Source organism: Silurus meridionalis, chromosome 15 (assembly GCF_014805685.1).
Source record: "Silurus meridionalis isolate SWU-2019-XX chromosome 15, ASM1480568v1, whole genome shotgun sequence".
Lineage (NCBI taxonomy): Eukaryota > Metazoa > Chordata > Actinopteri > Siluriformes > Siluridae > Silurus > Silurus meridionalis.
In genome coordinates this window covers 22629251-22642799 of record NC_060898.1, presented here as the reverse complement: position 1 = coordinate 22642799, position 13549 = coordinate 22629251, and the positions used below count along the sequence as shown (strand labels likewise).

General features: G+C 40.0%; 1 protein-coding gene across 2 annotated transcripts; it reads left to right on the top strand.

Moving 5' to 3' along the window:
• The first annotated feature begins 3065 nt into the window (after positions 1-3065).
• On the top strand, positions 3066-11948 carry LOC124397694 (proline-rich protein 7). 2 transcript variants are annotated; one of them, XM_046867340.1, is made up of 4 exons: positions 3089-3220; positions 5006-5168; positions 5435-6144; positions 10408-11948. In XM_046867340.1, exons 3-4 carry the CDS (start codon positions 5847-5849, stop codon positions 10860-10862), a joined length of 753 nt encoding a protein of 250 aa, XP_046723296.1. In that variant the 5' UTR covers positions 3089-3220; positions 5006-5168; positions 5435-5846; the 3' UTR covers positions 10863-11948. The 2 variants fall into 2 exon arrangements, with proteins under 2 accessions (XP_046723295.1, XP_046723296.1); XM_046867339.1 differs by lacking the exon at positions 5006-5168 and having other exon boundaries at positions 3066-3220.
• Positions 11949-13549: the final 1601 nt, after the last annotated feature.

Sequence of the window (13549 nt, the reverse complement as noted above, 5' to 3'; positions counted from 1 at the left end):
CCCGTAACTGCCCCCACCCCCTCGAATTTTTATGCATGTGAAGAATGCATTTAACGACCTACTGCTCTTGGATTCCACTGAGAAAAAAATTGTGATAATTAATAAATAAATAAATAAATAAATAAATAAATAAATAAATAAGAAAACCCCGTAACTGCCCCCACCCCTGCCCTCACTGCCGAATTCTTATGCATGTAAAAATGCATTCCACTAGGAAGTAATGGCAAAAAATAAGATTTTTATTAAATACATAAATAAACAAAAAAATACCAACCCCCCCCATTTTAATCGTCAGCTCTGTAGTGAGGAATATTAATGATGTAATCTTGAAAATTTTAATTTACATTTTCGATTTCAATTAAGTTTTGTTTGTTTAGAACTTTTAATAATGCACATAATCCCAAAGCAGCTTTACAGAGACAACCAGGAACATACATTTTAAATGCTGACAGTGGCGAGGAAAAAACTCTGTGGGTATAATGAAGAAACCTTGTGAGGAACACATCAAGAACTGTTCATTCAAACTGTGGTCTTGAGCACATTGAAGCAGACTGTTGATATTAATTATATGTAATTCATATGTTAGGATGAATCTGACAGATCCAGAAAGAAGAAAGGGACAGAAACACTGGGGATGGATGGATGGATGGATGGATGGATGGATGGATGGATGGATGGATGGATGGATGGATGGATAGATAGATAGATAGATAGATAGATAGATAGATAGATAGATAGATAGATAGATAGATAGATAGATAGATAGATAGATAGATGTAAGGATAATTAGGTATCCTTCTTGTTGTGTAAAAGATATAGACACTGTACAGGCACTTGAGTGTCTTCAGGGTGGAGCTGCAGCAGAAATGAAACAGGAAACACGAGAACCTTTTTGCATATTTACAAATCCTCCACCATGCAAAACCGTCAAGCCATTATCAAACTAGGATGGAGAACGCTCCGCCTTAAGGGCCTGACCATTGACTGTAAATAACAATGAGAAATATATGAACCAGAATTTCTGTAGAAAAACTCTTACCAATCATCTACACAAAGCAATTTAACCACATTAGCCACAGTGAGATTAACATACAGTAGTATGCACAATACAAGGCTGAATGTATCATGGTTTGCCTCCAGGCCTAGAGGGCACTTTATTATGTTTAATATATAACTGGGGGACTGTGGAAGACAATTTATCATATTGTATCTTGTAAATGTAAAGGTCACATCATTCAATTAATTGTACTGCAAAAACACAATAGAGAACACTTTATAATAATTAATTTACAGTAGAAACCCCCTAGAGGGCACTTTACTATTTTCTAGCCACAGGTGAGGAATGCTAGAGGTTACTGTATCATGTTTTTTAAAGTAAAAGGGCACTATCTATAATAGGGCCACACTAGAGGGCACTTTCATTTTATAGGGCAGTTTTATGTTTCATCTGGAGTAAGATCAACCTAGAGGGCACATCATTGGGTTTTCTGTGCTGAAATGTAGAGTGGAGAAATCAGGGAGAAAGCAGTTTTTTTTTTTTTTATCTAAACCAGAGCAATCTGCAACCCTAGTAGGCACTTTATCACAGTCTATCCACAGCAAAGACATCTTAGAAAGTACTATCGCATTTATTCTACATTAAGGAAACCCTATTTGGCATTTTATTACATTTTATCTACAGTAAGGATATCATAGAGGGCACTGTTACATTTTACCCACAAAGAGCACTTTATTAAATTCCATATACAGTACGGAAAACCTAGAAGGCATTTTATCATATTTTATCTACAGTTAGGACATCCTAGTAGGCAGTTTATTACAGTATATCTACACCAAGTGTATCTTAGAGGGCACTATCACTTTTATATCTATAGTAAGGACACCCTAGAAGTCACTATCACATTTTATATACAGTATGGACATCCTAGAGGGCACTTTATTACATTTTATATACAGTATGGACATCCTATAAATAATTTAATCACATTTTGTCTACAGTAAGGACACCCTAGAAGGCATTTCATAAATTTTACCTATAATAAAGACACTAAAAGGCATTTCATCCAATTTCATCCAGATTAAAGACACCCTAGTTGGCACTTATTGCCAGTCTATATACAATAAGATAATCCTATAGAATAAAAAGGCACGTAATTAAATTTCATATACAGTAAGGACAACCTAGAGGGCATTTAATCATATTTTATCTACAGTTAGGACATCCTAGTAGGCAGTTTATTACAGTATATCTTCCTAGTAGGCAGTTTATTACAGTATATCTACACCAAGTACATCTTAGAGGGCACTATCACTTTTTTTATCTATAGTAAGGACACCCTAGACGGTACTATCACATTTTATATACAGTATGGACATCCTAGAGGGCACTTTATTACATTTTATATACAATATGGACATCCTATAAAGAATTTAATCACATTTTGTCTACAGTAAGGACACCCTAGTAGGCTTTTACCTATATTAAAGACACCCTACATGGCACTTATTACCAGTTTATATACAGTAAAATAATCCTATGGAGGCACGTAATTAAATTGCATACACAGTAAGGACAACCTAGAAGGCATTTTATTATATTTAATCCAAATTAAAGACATCATAGAGGGCACTTTGATCAATTTGCCCTACAGTCGAGGCACTTTTCGAATATGGAGCCACCCGTGGGTCCACCCTCACACCCAGTCTTTCCAGTATTCCCAGTATTCCCAGGTTTGGCTCTGAATGAATGAATACAAAAATGAACGGAAAGATCCAGAGGTGTGTTGAACAGACAGATGTTGTTTGAGTGTATTAGGTGCACATGAGATGATTTGTGTTCCAACATAAAGATTAGAGTCGTGAATGTTCTTATCAGTGTTCATGACTCAGACTCGAGGAATCCGTCACGGTGTCGTTACTCGGTTCTTGGAAATGGATAAAAAACAACAACAACAAACATGAAGGGAGGAGCGAAGCGGAAAGTTGATGTGCTTTGGACAGTCGTTAAAAAACGCACGCACGCACATACGCATGCACACACACACACACACACACACACACGACACGCGCGCGCGCGCACTCACTTACACACACACACACACACACACACACACGGAGCACGACGCACTCGGCTCGTGACAGGATCGTTGTTCGGCTGTGTTTCATCAGATGCTCAGGCCGAATCACGCAGGAATCGGATCTGTCTCTCAAAAAAATCAAGGTAAATATGGGTGTGTATTTCTGTGCTGTGTGTGTGTGTGTTGTGAGAGACAACCCTAAATCGTGAGCGACTGAAGTGCATTGAGTGTTATTGGTCTGATGTTTCTCTTACAGGTGAGATGTTAGAAATAAATCTGCACGTGACTGGAAAAAAAAAGAACAGGTGTCCTGTAGGCGATTAATTGATTGTTTAATAAGACGGGATTTGGCAACCATATATGTATATACACATTTTATAGAACATTGTGCTATCAAGAACGTCATTATTATTATTATTATTATTATTATTATTATTATTATTATTATTATTGTTGTTGTTGTTATCATTATTATTATTATTATTGTTGTTGTTATTATTATTATTACTGATTGGATCCAACTAATCATATCAAGTAAACCAAACTTTACTATACTGTATGTACCCTTTTATAATACTGTTTAGTACACTAGTATGCATGTGTTATCTTCATTATCATTATTATTATAATTATAATTATTATTATTATTATTATTATTATTATTTTATTATTATTATTATCATTGTTATGTTTGTTAAAATGCCGATGTATCTCATCACCACCTTAACATTGACTGGTCAGAAGGTGTTTCAGCAGTAATTCAAATCACACATTCGTATATATTGATGCCCACGTAATTTCCATAGCAACCGCTGATTCATCTGGACTACTGAATCAAAGCTCGATAATAAATAAAACATAAATAATTCACTGATTCACTGTATTGGGACACCTGACTTCATACATCCCTACAGTATGTGCTTCTTTCCCAGACTACGGAAAAGGACGTGTTTGGATGCATTAGCATTACACTGAACTCGGAGACCCAAACCTGTTCCAGCATGTGCACAAAGCCAGGGTTGGAGTGAAAGATCTTCTGCTATAGAGCTCTAAACGTTATTGAACACCTTTGGGATGAATGTGGATGCTGACTGCACCTCAGGCCTCCTCACCTTCTCACCTACATCAGCACCTGACTTTACTAACACACTTGTGTCTGAGTGAATCTACACAAATCTCCACAAAATCTAGTGGAACATCTTTTCAGAAGAGTGGAGCAAATGGGGATTAGATGTAGAACCGGATATACTTTACGTCAACTTTTGTCAGTATGTTGGAGGAGTTCATTTTGAACGTTCATGGATGGAATCTTCAGTGTCTCCAGACCTTTTAGTGGTAACGACTTTAAAAGAGAAAGAATGAGAGGTGGCGTGTTGCCTGGGAATAAATTGCTGAAGTATAAGTGGTAAAAAAGTAAAAGTATAGAGATGATGGTGGGCATTGATTATATAAACATGTAATTGAGATACTGTGAGAGAAAAATCACCTTCTGGCCAATCAGAGTTTATGGTAACACGTCCTAATTTTTCATTTTATTCCTTATATATATGCTGTGATTTTATATTTGGCAGAAAAAAATCACGTTAGACCTAAAAAATCCAAAGAAAAATAACCAGACTGTAGTCGAGTAAAAAGTGATGACAGACTTAATTACGTTCGGGAAGGAAGTGCCGTGCAGCACGTCGCCGCCCGAAACTCCGAACCCGTCAACTTCAGCCTCAGGGTGACATTTGATGAACCTCCATTCCTGTGTAGATCTGCTCTGTGCAAGACAGTAGAATAATTAGACGTTGTGATACACGGAGAGAAAAGCTCTGTGAGTCTCAGAAGCATTCATAGATCATTATAGAGTCATTGCAGTGATTCAGAGCGGCTGATAAAAAGTGATAAACAAAGCCAGGCATTGATGTAATCTCTCTCTACTCAAGGTCAAGAGGGGAATTCGAAAATGCCATAAGATAGGACTACGGAGCCGTGCTGGAGAACGTAACTAGACAGCGAGCATGTGCTTTCGTGAGCGAGGTTAATTTCAGGCAGTAACGGCACGTCGGCTCGTAGGAGGGAAAAACACAGGAATCGCAATGATTAGAGGTATTGTATAAAGTCAACGTGGCATCACGCTGACATTCACTATTACGCTTAAGGGATAAAAAAAAATGCCAAATGAGAACGTGTTCTCCTGACACGATCTGCTCATTCCGCTATAGGAACGCCGATTCCTATCAAAACCTTTCAGGGCTGTGACATCATTCATCAAACGCTCCATTTGTTTAAATGATTATTCACTGGTTTGACATTGTCACATGCTCTTGTTGAAGCGATGTTATTACACCTCCTCGCTTGTCCGTTCCTTTCAGTGGATCAGCGTGTGTCCTGGCATCTTCTGGAGATCTGAAAAATACCTGGCCTTGCATACTGGGGATTGCTGAACACAAGAGGGAATCTCAGCTCTGAAAGACTCGGACTTTTGTGCGCTGAAGGAAGGTCGAAAAATTCAAAGTATTTGTTGTTGGATTGGATTCGATCTCGTTCTCATCACACATGAAACCCACCTTATGGGAAAAAATGTTCTCCATTCGACTGCATTCCACCTGAAGAATATGTTCTCACCCAGCCAGTGTTTAGCTGGTATTTAACAAAATTCAGACAAAAATATGATTTTAAGGCATTCCAGAGTGCTTTCGAGACTTGACCGAAGACCTCAGTAACAAGAAGTAACTGAAGACTTCTAGACCGTTGAGGTTTGGTGGCTTTACCGAGGATACAATCATGGTGATGTCGCAGGGTACCTACACTTTTTTGGCGTGCTTTGCTGGATTCTGGCTGATCTGGGCCCTTATTGTCATGGTCTGCTGCTTCTGCAGCTTTGTGCAGCGTAAATTTAAGCGACGGCGTGAGGAGAGGCTGAGGGAACAGTGTCTGAGGGCCTTGGAGATGGAGCCTTTGGAGTGTTCAGGGATAGGATACATTCCGAGAGAACTGCAGTTCTGTCCACCACCTCAAATGATGTCTCCACAGCTGCCAGTCACCCACACCATTCCTCAAGGGAACTGGACACCACCACCAGGTATGGCTACTTCTTTATTATCTTTCTTATCTTTATGCTTATGCTTTGGGTTTTTTTTTTCACCAAGCTCAATAATTCTCCATAAAATCTGATCGACCAGACAATGTTGATATTAGACCTTTTCAATGATGGGACACCAGGAAAATCATCAAACAAGATTGCTGGTGAAGTACAGGAACGGTGTTATGACAAGACTGAGGTCTTTAGCAAACAAGGGAAATAATCGGAGGATTAAGAACAATCAAGAACACTTCCAGTCGCACTTCGACTGTAAGCTCTGTTATGAAATGTTTGGCTCCGCAACTATTAAATAAGCCTGTTTTTTGCTCATGTGGGCAGTACAGCAGAAAATGTCTGCACCTCACACAAGGCACGCAGACGTAGCCAAATTCTTTCATGCAAAACATGGTAACAGAGAGCAGCGTGGGAGGCGAGTGGGCAGAAGAGTACATCGGTGAGCTAGCAGCCGAGAGAGAGCTGGGCTAATCACACACTCCTGCAGCCAGGCAGGCTGCCAGATATAGAGGATCCCTGGCCCGGCCTGAAGAATGTCCCCTTAAAAGAAGGTCCAGAGACACACAGGACTGATGGCCACACATTAAGACAGGAACTGAATAAGAGGTTAGAATGGCAAACAATATAACTCAAGCTGGATTGGGGTTTTAACAATGACGGCGTGAAGGTTGCACAATGGCGTGATCGTCCATCCCCTGTGGTTTCAGTCAGAGCTAGCAAAACACAGAGTCGTATTCGTTGTGTAGGCTGAAACTCTTCTGAGATTGAATCCTAATGAAGTAGTTTTAGTAGCACTGACTGTCATTATGTTATAGGGTTTACGGTTCAATCTACAACTGGTCTCCACATTACAGGTCTTTTGGAGAAGTTCTCACCCAAAGTTTATCTCTTGTTCTGGCAGTTGCACTAAGAATCAACTGAGCCACTGCTAAAATACACTTCATATCAACAACACCTGAACATTCATGCAATGATCAAAGAGCTGGTCAACCTCACACCAAACATCTGGATGACCTCTTTGACCTTGGCAAAACACCTGGTTGTTGTTCCCTGAAGTGGAATTTTCACTCACAATAGACTCTAAAGTATACAAAATGGTTAAAAAACCAAAATGTCCGTTTAATCTTCTAATCTTCAAAGAAGAAGGCAACGTTAACACAAATAACCACTTTTTACAACCACGTTGATCAGAAAAGCATTTTGGAATGCAGAAGCTTTTGCAGTTGAGCTACGACAGCAGAAGACCACGTCGGGTTCTGAGGCTACAGCGGGCACAAGGTTTGATGTAATGTGCATTCTGGCATGCTTTTCTCCTCAGGACGGTTGTATAGAGTTGTTATTTGAGTAACAACTGACCTCAGGTGAAGCTGGATTGCTGCTCGCTAGAAGTTTTTTAGGACGTTCTAAAAGGGTTAACGTGAAAAACGCTTAACGTGGCTTAATGGCTTAAAGTAAACACATTACTAATGAAGCATACTGTGTACAAACAAGCAGTCTGGTCGAGTTTGGTATTTATTTTAAACTCTGTCTTATCGTATTTAGCCGCATTAAGCTTTTTTTCACGTCAAGTGTTTTAGAATGTCCCCGTTTTTTCATTCAACGGATCCGTATTTGCCCAAACATCACTAAAATCACTTGCTTCATTCTGATATTTGATGTTTTCATCACCTGAAGTTCTGGAGATCTTTGTCTGAAACGGTTTTATGCATCTCATGAACGATTAGGTATACAGGTGTTCCTATTAAAGTGGCCAGTGGGTACCGTTAAATAGCTTAACACAACATCCTCACACGACTAGAATCTGATTTCGATTGGAAGCCGTTATCCTTGTTTTTTTTTCTTTTCGTTTCCATGACGACTCGGGAGCGAGTAGGTGCGTTTCGTTACGCAGCAGCCTACTCATTCAAAATTTCATCTCTCTGAGGTTTATCAAGGCCAGATGGTCTGTGGTATTCAGTCCATCGTGGAAAGCAGATGCCTGTGGTTCGAGCACATCTGAATTCAACCTGCACACTATGATTGTGTAGGTAGTGTTTGGATCGTTCGGTCATCTTCAAACGATTGAGATAGCGTTTACGTTTCTACCTGAGGAGTCGATATATCTCTCCAACTACCCTGTTTTTCCCTGAAGATTTCCCTGTTTAGATCCTAAAATTGGGAAGTAGTGACCAGAGCAGGATAATGTCTATCTATCTCAGCTTTCATCATGTGTGACCTTGCCAGTGCAGATTCGAACTTTACAGACAAATCAGTAGACGCCAGATCCTCATTTTATAATGCTTAGCAAGCTGGTTTTTTTTATCAATGGCATACCATGGCAATGTTAAATTCTTAAATCTTACGGTTCTAACATACCGTGAAATCATTTCTACAGTAGGAGCTCGTTTATAATGACCTGTACGTCAGACGCACCATGTCATTCCATACGTCAGAGATATTTATACAGTGCCTGACAAACGTGTGGAAACGCCCAGTCCTCTTTTTCTATGCAACAGACTTGGTAATGCCTGAAGATTGACTTTGACCAAAGAAATCTGTGAATGTCCAGATGTTCCACTCCTCAAAAAAAATCCTCCCTTAGCAGTCTGAAGAACGGCTTTACACACTCCGGACAATACGTTTCTCCAAATGTTCAGCTGAGATACTTTGCCTTGTCTTTTGTAAAACTCGCCAAAGATGTTCTTCACTAGTTGGAGATTTCTTGTTCATCCCAGAGCAGTTCAGTAGAATTTAGGTGGGGTGACTGGGCATAACATTTCATGTAAGATATCACTCCAGATGTCTGTTTGCTCTCTAAGTAACTCTTACAGAACTCAGACGTTGTTGTACGGTTAAGTCGGTTCCAGTCCAGACGGAATCGCATGGGGTTGAAGTAATAAATGGTTGCCATGTTGGTTCACTTTCACTTTCTGGAATAAGTCTCCAACCTTCCCTGCTCCAAAACAACCCCACATTATTAAACTTCCAGCTCCATGTGTGAGTGTGGGGGTGAGGGAGTATGATCACATCTTCTCTCCTGTTCTCCATCTTACACAAGTTCTTCTGTTAGAGACAAAAATGTCCCATTTGCACTCCTTAATTGTACATGACGCCTTTGAAAGCAGTAGCATGTAATTTTCCCTTTGCTTGAACTAGGAGACCCAAAAGGTGTTCCAGCATGACGATGCCCCTGTGCACAAAGCAGCTACACTAAAGATCTGCTTTACATAGGTTGGAGTGGAAGATCTCCTGCTTTAGAGCTACTGAACTCCTCTCTGAAAGACCTCCTCACCTTCTCACCTACACCAGTACCTGACTTTATTAACACCGTTTTGGTGGAATGAAATCTCCCAAATCTACAGAAGCACACTCCAACATCCAGTGAATCTTTCCAGAAGAGTGGATGTTATTACAGCAAATGGGATCTAAATGTGGAATGGGACACTCAAAAAACACAATCTTATGCTCAGGTGTCCACAAACTATTGCCCCATATAGTGCGTTTAAAAAAAACATATTATAGAATATACATGGTGAGAAAAATGTATTTTATAGCTTTTATAACATAAGCGATAACAGGACCTAATATTTCTCGCACATGCTCCGTAACATTAAAGCTACATTTAAATGATAAAGACGTGTGAAGTTCGTGATCGTTACGCCGAATTGCTGCGGCAAAACAAAAATATTAACTTTTTCTTTGACTATATCTTCAGTATACGAGAGATTCAATTCTCTAAGAGATCAGATGCTCAGTGGCTCATGAAGACCTTGACAATTATATTTACATGAATGTTCCACATTTAGCTGTTACGTAAAGAATGTAAACATCGAAAAACCAACAAAAAAATGGAATGAAAGGTGCTTTTTGCTAGTCACGTTCACATTTACAGCACAGTGGAATTATTTCTTCGCATATACATGTGATGTTGGGAAGCTGGGGTCAGAGCGCAGGGTCAGCCATGATACAGCGCCCCCTGGAGCACAGAGGGTTAAGGGCCTTAAACAAGGGCCACAAGAGTGGCAGCTTGTCGATACCGGGGCTTGACCTCTTGACCTGCCGATCAGAAACCTTGAACTACCTTCTCCCGAGTTCCTGTATTAAATATATTTACTTATATTCTTGATATTTATGACACTACAATGTTCATTAATCATTAATAAGGCAGTATATGGTGCAGAAGTTACTATATACGGTACTATAACTGAAATAATGAACTTTATAGAGAACTTTATATATTATATATTTTTCCTAACTTCTCTTCCTCAGCTCCCATTCTCCCAGTGGATAACGAGGCCTGTGGAAAGCCCCCTTGCTACGAGGAAGCCGTCCTGATGGAGGATCCTCCTCCTCCTTACAGTGAGGTTCTTGCCGATCCCAGAGGTGGAACGTACACGAAACCAGTCCTGGGGTCTTCCAGGGTCCATCAGGAGTCCGAGACCAGAAAGATGGCGCCCGTGACGGTGTTTTCCGAGCGTGGCTACTCATCGCTGATCCGCTTCCCCCCAGCCAGGCGCTGGGACTCTCTGGACCACCTGCTCTCCAACGTGGACCTTAACCACTCCAGTATGGCTTTGGAGCCGCACGCCTCGTCCATGGTCACGATGCCCCGCGACGGGCGCACTACTCACATGGACTTGAGCCTGCGCGGCTTACGGCCTCTGGACCACAGCTACGGACTTCCCACTGCTTTCCCTCTGTTGGGACGAAGCACGGCCGTGTGAACCTCCACTGTGTGACTCCAGCAGGGCGACTGGTTTATTTTTTGTTTGTTTTTTTGCGCCATTTTTGGACTAAAAACACTTTTCCTCTCAATATATTTTATTTTCTACGAGCTGAAGGTTGTACGGCAGATGTTTTTCTCAAGTTCTCTTTCTTTCTTTGGCCGTGTGGCGTCCCTGCCTGATGCAGAGCAGTAGCTATTATGGATTGTTGCCATGGTTCCTGGGCCTCTCTTCTTCTCTTTTTGCTCTGAAACAGCCTTGGACTGAGGGAACATAAGCAGGGTTTGAAACCTTGTGTTATAAATTAGATATAACGCAGGGCCACAGCAAATCACGCCTGTACTGTAGCCATATCATATCCTAGGAGTCGGAGTGTGTGCGTCAGTGACGTCTGGACGTTCGACTCCGAGAAGAGACTTTTGAGAAGAAGGAGATTCGTCACTTTTTTTCACCCTCCGTTGGCAGATTGGTTCATCTTTTCAGGGTGGCAAATGATTCACTGGACGTACTGTAAATGAATCAGAGGTGCTCCAAAATAAGGTTGCGTTCACCACCATCACGAATTCGACAAAACCGTTTTGTTTTAAAAAGCAAAAAAGATACACTGATAACAAGTGACTGTCCTGGTGCAGTCTGAGTCTCAGCCGAGGTTCATCATGCTGTTCAATTGTACAGAACGTACTGTATAAACTGTGAAACGCGACCTTGCTGCTCAAGGGGAAATGTTATGAATACAGAAAGCTGCACATGTTTTTTTTGTTTTTTCCACGTCCTTAAAAGGATGTAATGTATGTATAAATATAAAGGTCAAACTTTCTTCAGAATAGTAATCATGTGCTTTACAAGAAGAACAGAACAACCGCTCGATCACCGTCTGGTGTCTTCATTTGCTTGAAACGTCTCTTGCAGCTTTTAATTCATTAGCACATGCAGGTAAAATAAAAGAGGGGTTTCTTTTTTTGCGGTCTCTGTTTTAACTTTTATACTGACGTGTTTTTTTCATGACCCGGTTGCTTTCACAGACCGAGCGCACCTCGACTGCAGTACGCCTCACTTTAAATAATGTGAATTAAAAATTTGAAAGCATTTTATCTGTCGTTTTTGTTTTTTTCTTTCCACCATGTCCTGATCTTCGTTTCCTTGACGATCTTTAATTTCCGTTTTCGGTTTCGAGACACGGATTATTGTCTTTGTGCATGGTTTTATTTTTTTTTTTAAATCTAATTTTACTAATGCAGGCCAAATTTTTTCAACTTCTCAATCCTGCATTGTGTAAATTTCCTTTGGACAGAATCGTCTTCTATTGCGATTCAGTCTCGTCTCGCCGTTTTCTCTACAGGGTTTCCGCAGGGTCTTAAAAAGTCTAAAATTAATAATTTTTTTACCTTAAAAAGTCTTAAGTTTTTGTTTTGTGTCTTAAATGATTTTAATCATGTCGTAATTTTCTGATGTCTATGTAACGCTTCCTCTAACGCTCATTGAATCGTCTTTCTTTTGCTGGTCCAAATATAATCCGCTGTCTTGCGACAACAAATGAGACAAACATGCAACAGCCAATCAGCTTTCAGTCATTAGTGGGAATCTCTCCTGGATTGTACCACAGACGTAAAAACTAATTTTAATTTTCAGCGAAGTGGAAGTGAAAGTTTTAGCGATATTCAGATTAAAAATAATTTATTTAGGGACTCGGGTAAAGGCAGTCACTCACAGCTAATTTGACTTCTTTTTGTGTGCTTTTTTTGATGGCGTGATATCGGTCTTAAATTTCATTTCTTAAAAAGATCTTAAAAAGTAAATGGTAAAAACCCTGCTCTACCTCGTTCATCCTAACGATCCTCAGCTTTGAAGTGACATCTGATACAAATCTGTTTAGAAGTAAGACACAAGATTATTGAAGGTGGGTCTCAATCAGCTTCTTGGTTCACAGAGCTTAGAATCTTGGAACGGTCCCACAATGCATTGCAAAAACCAATAAACCAGTAAACCAGTAACCAGTAATGCTCACTAGGTTTTACTAGCCTTGCTGGACATGACACCGTATTTGGAAAGTCTCTCAGCTCAGAATGTAAATATCTTGTTTCTCATTGTGGCTTTCAAACGATTCCTTACAGAATCGATTCCGTATTCGGTTCATTTGAATCGACTCCTTCTTTCATTCATTTATATTTATAGCATTTTGGCAGAGGCCCGTATCCAGAGTGACTTTTTTCCAATTTTACATTTAAACATTTGATTTGAACTCATGATCTTTGGATCCAAAGCCCAATGCCTTAACCATTAATCCACAGTACCACCTTCCCATTTACTCGATCCTGCTCAAAGCACCATGTGGAAAACGTTTCAATGACCAGAATGAATTATTTGGGGTTTTTACAGTGACTGATTAGGAAATCAGAAGGTTCCTGATGCCTGTTGTCGATAAATGCCAATCATGACGTTGTCACGTGACTGGAAATCGAGCCATCGGTATGTATTTATTTTTTTTGCTCTGAAACCAGTATTTTTATAGCCGGTATTTATGTAGATTATTGCCAAATTGTTGGAGGCACTCAGTTTTCTAGAACGTCTTGGTGTATTGTAGCATGAAATTTTCCCTTTTGGGTGCTTTTTGAACATCCAATTTCACATTTAGTTCACATTTGCTGTTATAATGACCTCCTCTTTTCCAGGAAGACGTTCCGCTAGAT